The sequence below is a fragment of the Pseudorasbora parva genome, chromosome 14 (genome assembly GCF_024679245.1).
Source record: "Pseudorasbora parva isolate DD20220531a chromosome 14, ASM2467924v1, whole genome shotgun sequence".
Classification (NCBI taxonomy): domain Eukaryota; kingdom Metazoa; phylum Chordata; class Actinopteri; order Cypriniformes; family Gobionidae; genus Pseudorasbora; species Pseudorasbora parva.
Genome location: NC_090185.1, coordinates 8,781,002 through 8,793,263, shown reverse-complemented (window position 1 = coordinate 8,793,263; position 12,262 = coordinate 8,781,002). Strand labels below are relative to the sequence as shown.

The 12,262-nt window shown below is 40.9% G+C and overlaps 1 protein-coding gene across 1 annotated transcript in view; it reads left to right on the top strand.

The window, feature by feature from the left end:
• Window positions 1-4,665, top strand: part of LOC137040028 (carcinoembryonic antigen-related cell adhesion molecule 1-like) — a 30,721-nt gene extending 26,056 nt beyond the window's left edge. The window contains exons 6-7 of the mRNA XM_067415430.1: window positions 1,786-2,115; window positions 4,437-4,665. Coding sequence (XP_067271531.1) covers window positions 1,786-2,115; window positions 4,437-4,639 — 533 coding nt within the window. The 3' untranslated portion in view covers window positions 4,640-4,665. The remainder of the gene's footprint in view (window positions 1-1,785; window positions 2,116-4,436) is intronic.
• Window positions 4,666-12,262: the final 7,597 nt, after the last annotated feature.

Here is a 12,262-nt window from a genome sequence, read left to right as displayed (position 1 = left end):
TCAGTCTGAATTATTTTAGTCCCAGTGCGTGCGCAGCTGCCGGGCCAGACGGGCCTGAAACGTCAGATAAAGCGCACAGGCTCGCAACTGGAGAAATACATATGCCTACAGATCAAACACTTTGGTAAAGTCACACAAATTAAACATTGGCGTTCAGGTTGCACAAAAATAAACACTGAATGTTTTTGTTGTGGTGGTTTTTAACAGTGGGTCATAATATAGCATATCTTGTCAGTGCGTTTTGTGGTGTTAGGAATTGCTTTTCTGCGCATTTTCACACTAAAGCCTAGTTCAGACTGCACGATTTTCAAACTCGTCGGGTCACTGCTCTATTCACACTGCATGACTATCTGGGGTATCATTCAGTCACTGCTGTGTTCACACTGCACGATGGTTTGACGACAGAGGAGTTCACACTGCATGACTGAACAAGAGGAAGAATCGCCGACAACTCGCTCTCTCTCTCCGGTGCGCAAACTACGTTTCCCAAACACACGTGCGATGTGACAAGTAAACAACGCGAGATCACACGTGCGTCAGACCGGAGTTCTCGCGCGAGACTTGGAATTGTTATTAAAAATGATAAACTGCACAAAGTTTGCTTCAAATTGTATGTGCGCTGATTTGTGGAGAAAAAGAAAAAAGATTATGGCAGAAGAAATTGTTGGAGAGACAGAGGGAGCCAGAATTGTGTTCTGCAAAGACAGTTTGAGGTAAATAAATAATTTTGTAATGTGCTGCTGCTGTGGCTGGATGTGCAAATGTTTGGCGTTTGTTTCTGTTTGATAGAATTGTAAATATATCTATTAAAATACTGATATTCTGCTCTATAACTCCTCTCTGAACGTCCTGCTGCCCTGTATCTCACTCTTTCATTTGCTGTCGGTCATCGCCGATGTAATTTTCAGTCAGAACGCTGTTCACACAGCAGGAGTTTGAATCGCCGACAGGTCCAGATATTTAGCATGCCAAATATCTCACCGGCGTCGGCGATTCTCTCTGATCGCGTCTTCACACTGCGTGATTGTCATTCGTGTGCACGAGCACCGATTTGCCTGTGATCCCGGGCATTTGTCGGCGATTTCATAAAACCTGTCGGCGACTCAAAATCGGGGCAAAAATCGGGCAGTATGAACTAGGCTTAACTCAAACATGCGTACACCACCTCCTGAGCTGGCGTAGGATTTGAGCGTGCCGTACGCCAACGTCCATATTGATAAATCTCAAAGTCACCATGGGTTTGGGTGTACGCTGGAAATTTGGTGTACGCACTTTTGATAAATGAGGGCCAATGTGTTTAGCGATCATTAGCTGACATTCCTATGTGTTTTTCTCTTTACCTATATTAAATCAGATACAGATAATTTTAAAAACACATTTTCTGTTCAAGTGGAATGCGTAAATATAAATTACTATTTGCATGTTGCAAAGATATATCATGTAATATAATTAAGTTAATTAGCAACTGATAAGTATTATTTCTATTTAAATAATGTCATAATGACATTGTAATTTGTTTCTTTAAATATGTGCAGGAAGACGACATGTCGTGTCATGTGTGGACACCGTAATGGGAGAAATCCCGATTGTAATACTTGCTTCTTTGACTTATTCCTCTTGCTAATTCTAAATCAGTGTCTCGCTACTTGTTGTCTTTTCAATGGATACTTTTGTACTCTTAACTCAAATAATTAATAACATTACTTTTACTTGAGTACAGAATTTGGTTAATCCACTCACCTCTCATTAAAAGATCTACCAATCATCTGTTGGTTTGTGTTTCAGATGTTTCTGCTGCTGAAAGAGATAAAATTAAGAAAAAGTCAGTGAAGGAGGGAGAATCTGTCACTTTAGATCCTGCTGTAATGAAAAATACAAATGATGTGATGGCGTGGTATTTTAATGACGTTCTCATCGCTGAAATCACTGGAGATCAGAGTCAGATCTGTAGATATGATCAGTGTAAAGAGAGATTCAGAGACAGACTGAAGCTGGATCATCAGACTGGAGCTCTGACCATCACACACACCAGACACACAGACTCTGGAGAATATAAACTACAGATCAACAGCCGCAGATTCAGCATCATCAGGAGCTTCAGTGTTTCTGTCACTGGTGAGAGTCATTTAGTCATTCAGTCAATTTCCCTTTAGCAATTTTAAAATACAGTTTACTATATTTGAAATTGAAACGTACATATTTTCATATTGGCCTTTTTTAATAAAAGTGACCTTTGACTGCATATTGAAATATAATTAAGATCATCTCTATCATCTTCACATGAACCTCAGTTACAAGAGGTCGACTGAATTAGGTTGGACAGCACTGGCCGATAACCGATTAATCAATCAGTAGTTTTTAAAATGGATAATGAATGAAAACACAAATAACATCCAAGTAAAATAGTATTGAAACAGTAAAACAGGATTGAACTATGAAAACCTTCTGTAATTTTCAAATTAAATGTATCAATAATAATATTAAATATTAAACATTAATATATTAATTATACCTATCTCATTCATGTTAGTTCATAGTGCATTAACTAAAGTTCATAGAATTTGATCATTTAAATGTCTTAGCAAATGTTAAAATTAACAATCTAACATGAAAGAATACTTCTATAAAAAAGACATCTTGTAGTAAAGTGTAAAGGCCCGTTCACACCAAGGATGATAACTATGAAGATGACGACAAAGATATAGTTCTAAAAATCATTCTTAATATTAACATCTAAAGCTCTGGGACCATTTTTTGGGGATTTCCGTCTGGATGTGGCCTACTCAAATTGAAAAGCTTCCCATACACACATACAATGGTCTAGGTTCAAAATGTTGGTGTCATTTTACAGGAAACCCTTTAAAGTTACATAAAAAACTGCTAAACGTCATAAACATGTAAGTATATCTTGTCTAAGCTGTAATAACCCATATCATTGGAATCACTTTCAGAACATTTTTATTCAGCTGATGAACAATGATAATATCCAGTCAGAATCTATTCCGCTGTAACAAGCTTGAGCATTTAAAGTCACAGACAAGCACGCTCATGAATTTTATCATTTTGAACAATATATAAGAACAAAAAAAGTGCATAATATCAGTCAGCTTTCAAGTTCAAGTTCAAGTTCAAGTTCAATTTTATTTATATAGCACATTTCCCACAACCCCTCAGGCTGACCAAAGTGCTTTACAGAAGGTCAAGAATAGCATACATACATAAAAATAAAACCAGAACAGAGTAAAAAATAAAAAGCACAACTTTTAAAAGTCAAACACATCAGGGTAATCAGTACGCTAAAGAAAATAGAATTTTTTTTTAACAGTGACTTAAAAATAGACAGGGTAGGGGCCAGCCTGATCTCTAAGGGCAGGGTATTCCAGAGTCGTGGCCCTGCTACCGCAAATGCACGCTCACCTCTACGCTTCAGTCTAGCGCGTGGAACAACCAGCAAAGCATGATCACAAGAACGGAGTCTTCTGGAAGGAGTACAGGAGTGAAGGAGTTCTGATAGATAGACAGGCGTTTTGTTATGAAGGGATTTATAGACGAAGAGGAGAATTTTAAAATCTATTCTCTGACTAATCGGCAGCCAGTGAAGTGATCTAAGAATAGGAGTGACATGTTCTTATTTACGACGCTTTAAAAGAAATCTGGCAGCAGCATTTTGGACAAGCTGAAGTCGTGCAATTTGAGATTTAGATATACCGCAATATAAAGAATTGCAGTAATCTAGACGCGATGTAACAAACGCATGAACAGCCATTTCTAGAGTTTTCGGGGAGAGAAAGTTTTTAATTTTAGACAGAAGACGAAGCTGATAAAAACTAGATCCAATGACGGAGGAGATATGTCTGTCAAATTTTAAATGCTGGTCCAAAATAATACCTAGGTTCTGGACCCTTGTCGATCTAAAAGCGGATAAACTTTCTAGCTCAGGGCTTATATGCTGAGTGTTGTCATTGGGACTGAATACAATGACCTCAGTTTTGTCCTCGTTTAAGAAGAGGAAGTTTTGGGCTAGCCATAATTTAACCTCCTCTAAACAATGGAGAAGAGAGGTGATCGCAGTGGAATTATTTTTCTTGACAGGAAGATAGATTTGAGTGTCATCTGCGTAGAAATGAAAGGACACACCATGCTTTCTTAGAATATAGCCCAGAGGCAGCATGTACAGAGAAAATAAAGAGGGTGCTAAAATAGAGCCTTGAGGGAGGCCACAGGTCAGAGGGGTGGGGGAGGAGGAAAAATTGCCCAGTTTTCCTGTGAACATTGTTTCCTGTTGAACTTACAGTGCTGTGATGCTGTTTTAAATGCTTTTGTTAAAATAACCCTCTTGATTTATGAAATCAACCAGCTATTCATCAAATAAATCAATATCATGTCTTTCTACTGAAATGATCAGTTGATCTCTAGTAATGTCTGTGTGTCTTCAGCTGTTCCAGGATCAGGTCTGTCTTCAGCTGCTGTAGCAGGAATAAGTGTTACTGTTGTTGTTCTGTTGGCGGTGGCGGCTGCTGCTGTGATTTACCTTCGCCGCAGACAAAAAGGCAAGTATTACATACGAGAGATTTTACAAAATGTAAATATGAAATTTGTTGTGCAAAAACAAACTTTTTTAAAGTATTTATTATTCTAATTGACCAAAGTAAGAGTTTGTTGTTGTTCACACAGATAAGGGGACACAGCGTCATGATCAGGTGAGATCCTATGAGCACTGAATCTGTCTTTCGGTAAAACACTGTGATAGACAACAGATTAATATCTGTGAGAGCTGTTAAGGCACTAATGACAGCATTTTGAAAAAAAGCAGGCCAAAACGAATTTCGTTCCGATGGTTCAAAACAGCTCGTCAAAGCGAACTTCCTGTCTCTGGCTGGTAAACGCTATTGCACTACAATTGATCTGTGGAGATTACTTTATATCCAGGTGTGAAATGCGGATTCCTTCTGTTCAGTCCGTCAGACATCTGCAAGTAAAAGCATGAACACACTGGAGAGCAGCTTTAAAATGTCATTCTAATCGAAGAGACACTGGCCCCATTTATCAATCTTGTGTAGAAACGGGCGTATATGGTTCAAGCAGTAAAGGCGCGTACGCGTCCGTGGATCCGATATGGGTCCGCACAGGATCCGCTGATTGATAGTAGAATTCACGGCGCCGCCCACAGACATTGCTCATCCTCGGGGCGGTACCAAAACGAATGTGACAGTCACGCGGGTTTGGCGATTCGAATGCGGATCCGCCTAGGAGTCGCTTGCTGTGTGGGATATGTTGGCGTAAGATTATGCTTCCACTCCTCTCACCGCCTGATTTATGAAGCTGTGCGTACCTCTGCAATCCACGCAATACTTGCCCTTGATAAATGCCGCGGCTGAAAACGATCGTCATTAGAATAACACGCCCCTATATATTCAAGTCTCCGCCTCTCCCACGCCCTCATTTTACGCCATGGACAAACAGAAGACGGCAAAGAAGCGAAACTTCTCCGACGTGGAGATCGGGCGCGCTCAATCATCTCACTAGTCCACTAGTCAGGGCACTGATTAGGGCATAAGTCAATGGGCTGACTCCCTGATCAGTGCCCTGACTACTGAACTAGTGAGATGATTGAGACGCGCCCATCGAGACCATCACCAGGGAAGTGGAAAAAAAACCCGAAATTGTTTTATTTGGGAGTAAGAGTAGGATTAAAGGCACCCCCCCCCCCCAAACAAAAAAAAACAAACAAAAAAAAAAACATATGGCCCCAAATTACGAGTAGTCTACTGTTAATAGTGTGGGGGTTGAGAAGCGCACTCCAGCAGTTTAAAGCTGTTTGGATGAGAAATTACCTCACAGTGCATTATTTTACAGCACGTTTTGAAACAATTAGCATTTAATTTTGTATCACGGCACATGTATTGGGGTGTACAATAGTGATGCTGATGTGATGTGGAGTACCATTCATTCACATTAATAATAGCATGACAATTTGTAAGATTCTTCTTCTTATTATTATTATTATGATTTTTATTATTAATGACGCTTATTGTTTAGAAGAAGAATGTCGTTATTATTTATTTAATTATTATTATTATTATTTAAAAGAAGAAGAATGTATTTTTTATTTTGTCAGTCTGAATTATTCAGTCCTAGTCCATGCGCAGCTGCCGCACAGGCTCGCAACTGGAGGAATACATCAAATGCTTTGGTAGCCTATAGTCACACAAATTAAACATTGAAGTCTACGCTGCATAAAAATAAATACTGAAGTTTATAATTACTATGTTGTTGTTGTTTTACAGTGGGTCATAATATAGCATATCTTGTCAGTGCGTTTTGTGGTGTTAGGAATTGTTTTCTGCGCATTTTCGCACTAACTCAAACGTGCGTACACCACCTCCTGAGCTGGCGTAGGATTTGAGCGTGTGTGTGTGTGTGTACACCACCTCCTGAGCTGGCGGAGGATTTGAGCGTGTGTGTGTGTGTGCGTACACCACCTCCTGAGCTGGCGTAGGATTTGAGAGTGCCGTACGCCAACATCCATATTGATCAATTTTAATGTCCGTGGGTTTGGGTGTACGCAAGGTGTACGCTAGAAATTTGGTGTACGCACTTTTGATAAATGAGGGCCAATGTCTTTTCATGTTTAAAACTGTAAAGATGCTGCTTTAAAGGGGTCATGAACTAAAATGTTATGTTATGTTTCCTATGGTACACTTATAATGTTACTGCTGAGACTTCAGTGTAAACGCCCACTGCTGATTGGCTGACATCTTTGCATATGAAATAAGTATTACATGTGGAAACCTCTCGAATACTTTTACTATGCGTTTACTATGACAGCTGTCGAGATTAATGAATCGTGAAAAGTATTGATTATAGCATTATATTTAGATCTGTTCGCATAACATGAAAGGTTGAAGTGACGAGTATTGTGCAGTAATGATAGTGAATGCGATCTCATCATTGAAAAGCGATTTCTGCATGCTCAGGGATGTTTTCACCATAAATAACAATGCAAACATGATGTAAATGCAGTAAGAGCTTCATTGTGCAGTGTAACGGCTTCATTGATTGGCAAGTGTCCAGATAAACGCTGTTATTGACAACTTAGGTGATTATAAAGAGAGCGTTCTTTGATCACTTTATGTATATAATTACATCCCAATTTAAATAATTATTTTAATGCTACCAAGAGAAACAATGTAAAGTTGAATGTTTAGGTACATCTTTTCTAATCGTAACCTGCTGTGATTTAGGTTAAAAATGATCTGTAATAACAGACAGCAGTAGTGACCACATAATGAGTTACTCAGTTACTCACACTTATGTTGTGTCACATTACTGTCAGATCCATTAAAGTCGGCAGTAGAGCATCGTCTTTTAGTTTAAATCTTTCAGAAAATCTGCTGTGCCTTGTATGTAAACCAATCCATGGAAAAATCACATGAACAAAGGGCCAAGTTCTTAATGATGCCATCGGGAACTTCATTAAAAATAAAGCTCATCCACTCTCATCCACTCTCAAATACAGCAATGCAAAGACAACTTGTTTTTCCACAACTTGGCACTGACTGCACAGAGTCGTCTTGTATTCGGAGCCATCGTTTGCTTTCTGCATAGAGACCTGCATTTCTCCTGTCTCGTTATTTACCAACTATGTGCAAATCATAAACCGGCAGTGATGTAGAAGCAAGCGTTAATCTTCTTTTGCATGGGCGATGTGTTTAGCTACAATATTGCGTAATAAAGTGTCACATTCCCCATGCTGTCGTTATGACTGTTTGGCTTCAATATAACGTTCTGCAACTAACTGGATGTTTTATAGTACAATGACCTCTTGTGTATCAAAAATAACTCGGTGTCATATTTAAGGGAGCGCTTGTTCTCTTTTACTTAAAAATAAAGAACAGGGGTCTTTTACTTTCAGCAAAACACATTTTTGTGTTTGTGTAACTGAATCATTATTCCTGATCACTTGTGAATCTGCTTCTTTCTTTCAGGAGAATCGTCAAGGAGCATTGGAGCTTAATCTGATGATGGGCTGTTGATAATCAGTCGTCCCATAATGAGACTGAGACTGCACTCATGGCTACTGATAATGAGCCGTCGGCTGAGCCCCTTTCACACTGCGATTCCGGCAAATACACGGATAATGCGACACGGCATTTGTTCCCAAGCCGCTAGATTTGGTCCATTCTCACTGCCAGCGAAATACCATGATATGTGCGCTTTCACACACAACGCTTAACGGTCCCGGGTCGAGTTGACACGTGACATCCTGATGTGACGTATAATGGCGAGCGATCTCCGCTTCAGCGCGGATAGTAAGGAGCTCCGTGGTCTCGACTTGTGTCCAGTTTGCGCACATTTCTGCTTGTTTAATTTTAGTTTCTTTTGTATACGAACACTCTCTGCGTTTAAAACACCGACGAGCTCTTCTGGCACTGCAGGGTTGTATTATTGAAAAAACAAGCTCTAGGAGTCGCACGATAACTACGTACACGTTGTGGCATTAGTTTTGGCTTTTGTTCACACAGCGCTCGTCCCGGGTCGAATACCGCAATATTACTAGGTCCCCTACCCGGGTCGAATTCGGTAATCAATCCCGGGACGTGGTTGCTTTCACACAGAAGGCGACCCGGCAATGTTCCGGGAATATTGCGGGTCCGACGTGCAGTGTGAAAGGGGCTTTAGTGTGACTTGACACTACTGGGATTTTATACTAACATGCTCAATTGAATAATGAAAAAAGAAAATGATCATCGCTCATGGAGAAATATTTACTGCTTGGTATTCTCTAAACTTAGCCTAGAAATCTAGACGCACCCTAGCGTCAGCAAATTTAATCTGCCCGCAAGTGTCGTCTAGGCACTCTCAATACCCATCTGAGCTGTATTCCTCACAATCTGGATGGCCCAATCACATCGTGTATAGAGTCGGTGGGCGGGGCCATAATGCGCGTGCTTCTAGTAAACATAGAAAGTGGCAAACGGCGGCAGTTTTTCGAATCAGCTTTGACCGCGACTCTGGAAGACTTGGAGTTAAGCTTTTCTCTGAGAAAAGAACAAAGAATGGCACTGAAGTCATTCTTAAAAAGGAAGATGTGTTCAGAGTTTTGCCGACCGGATACGGCGAATGTTTAATCAGTCAGCGAGCTCTGTTTCACCTTCGTTGCTCTGGTGTAGCGCTATCCTATCGCGTGCAGAGGGAGTTTGAAAGACAACCGTTTATCCGCCCCTCGGATTGAGCTGTCAATGGTGAGTTTCCAGACCAAACATCTTGATGTGGGTCTGGCTTGTCAGGCTACTCTAAACTGGTGTTTTAGAAACATTCACTGTCAAGACCACTACTTTGAATTTTAGTTGATTAGTGGTGTTGTTTCTCTGGATAAAGAAAGGTTTAAAGTTCAAATTGAGCAAGAGTTAATCCATGAAATATCACCATTGTGGTTTTGATCAACCTCTGAATCTCAGGAACTTACTGAACCTGTAAAAACTCTCTGAAATACACTGGAGAATAGCAGCTACAAAATATTTTTTTAAAGGAACTGTATGTAAGAAATGTATTTCAGTTAATTATAAAATGGCCCTGATGTGTAACTAGACATTAAGAAATCATGTTAATTTCAAATACTTCTCTCACTGACAACAGTAGTCCAGCCATGATATTGTCATTTAAAAGTTGTTGTTTCAGCCCTTAACTGATGTTGTGTTTTGGCCTGAAGCTCCACCCTCCACCAAGCCTTTTAATAGAATTGATCATCTGTAAGGTGTTTTAAGTGCATTTCATAAATGTGTTTATTGATAAAACGACAGCATTATTTATTAATGATTTTAAATGTTTGCTACTACGATGTCTTTGTAGAAATGTACACAAGTCAACGCTTTTGAGATGTTGATTCAGTTTTTAATGTGGAGTTCTTCCATTTCATGCGAGGCAGATGGAGACGTGTGGAGCGTTCAAGGTGAATGTTCAGTAATTCACATCTGTCTGAGACTGTATATATGTGTAACGTGAGGGTTCGATATGTGGTGGTGGATCACTCTTTATGAGAATAAACAGCAGAAGGGAGACATGACTTTCTCAAGTGGTACTTTACTGAACGCTACCCACAACAACAACACTTCCTCCTCCCGGACCTCCCTCACGTGATCGAACTAACCAATCAGAACAACTTAGACTGAGATACGTGAAAGAATCTGAGAGGCAGATTCAGCAGAATATCCTAACTGTGTTAAATATGTAAACACGTAAATATGTAAATAATTAACTGACTAAATATTGTAAATACATTTCTAATAACTTAACTAAAATATACATTATATTAAATTCTGAGCGTTACAACTTTCCAATATGACATATGAACTCCACTTCCAAACCTTACATTTCCTCCCCCTCCCACAAAAGAAACGTCCCCGTTTCACATCAAAGAAACAATTAACTGTAAACAACAACACTATGGAAACTGTGTCACATCAGAATATACTCCTTAAGGAATCTGGGAGGCCTAACTGGACGTTTCCCAGGGCGTAGCAAAGAACCAGAAGCTTGAGGAGTGGAAGAGGGGAAAGTGTCAAACTGGTGTACCAGGCCAGAGGGGGGGGCAGACCCAGACTGAGCCAGGGAAGAGCGGGATTGGGGCTGTGAATGGCCAGTAGGAGGGACTAATGAGGGAATACTGCTGTGCCCAGATAAGGTATAGCTCTTTGTGGCTGCCAACTTTGTAGGCTTAAAGGGCAAAGCACCTGACAATGCAGTCAAACAAGGCTGTTGAGACTGCAAAGAGTCACATGTAGACGTCTCATGTGCACGATCTAGCACAGGAGCATTATAGGGCCTGAGACGGTTGTAGTGAACAATCTGGGACTTATCAGACTGATCCAGGAGGTAGTGAATCCTATATGTCACTCCAGGAGCATCCACACCAGATCCAAGGAGCTCCAATATTTCAAAGGGGCCTTTCCAGTGAGGAGCGAGTTTTTGTTTTGCTGTAGTGGGGTCATTTAACCAGACAAAGTCTCCAGGAACATAGGGAGTGTGTTTAACACTCTTGTCATACTGTCGTTTCTGCTGATTGTGAGCACAATCTCTGTTCCATGCAGCAGAACTGAAAGCGGACTGAAGTTTCTGCGTCAATTGTGCAACATAATCAGCAGGAGAACCCGTGGTAAACGAAGATGGTGTGTTGTTAGGTAACAGCATGTTGGCAGGCATCCTGGCTTCATGACCATGTGTGAGGAAGAATGGTGTGAAGCCTGTTGTAGAGTGGGGATTGGTATTGTAAGCCAAAGCAACTTGGTTGAGGCAATCATCCCATTCACCAGGCTGCTGAAGAAGCATCTTGGCTAACTGATCAATAAGTGTCCTGTTGAACCTCTCAATCATGCCATCACACTGAGGATGATAAGGGCTGGTTCGTGTTTTCTGCACACCCAGCAGTTCACACAGATGTTTCACCAGGTCAGACTCAAACTGACGTCCCTGATCAGTGTGAAGCATTTCCGGGATGCCATGTTCACAGATGAAGGTTTCAAACAGACATTTCGCAACTGTTATGGAGCGCTGGTCTGGAATGGCATAGAGGTTGACATACTTGGAAAAATAATCTTGGACAACAACCACATACCTGTTGCCACGACTTGTGATGGGGAGCTCAAGTATGTCAGCTGCAACCTTTTGGAATGGCTCAGTAGCCACGATTGTTTTCATTGGAGCTCTCTGATGAGGTGTGGGACTCCGTCTGGCGTCACGTGGAGTACATTGCTTGCACCACATCTTGATGTCACGTGACATAAAGGGCCAGTAGCACATTTGTTGAGCACGTTTCAGGACCTTATCAGCGGATAGATGACCAGTTACAGGATTTCCATGCAGCATCTGCAGAACAGTGTCTTTCAAAGCATGAGGAACAATCAGTTGATGGAGCACTGACGTTGTGGATGGGTTGAAAACTTTACGGCAGAGTACACCATTATGAAAGGTAATTCTGTGGAACTCGTGCCAAAGTGCCTTCTCAGCAAGTGTGCGTTTTTTCATGCGCCAGTATGGTGGTTTCTGTCCTTTAACTGTCCAGCTAATGACCTCTGACAGTATGGAGTCTCGCTGTTGTTCCTTCTTGAAATCCTCTTCAGGGAACTGAAGCACAAATGTGGAGGAAACAGACTGTGAAACACACTGTGAGGAGGCTGGAGGAGGCTGTGGTCCCGTCAGGTTACAGCAAACTGGCTTTGCATCAGTACTGCCGAGGCTGTGATGTACATAACTGACAGGACTA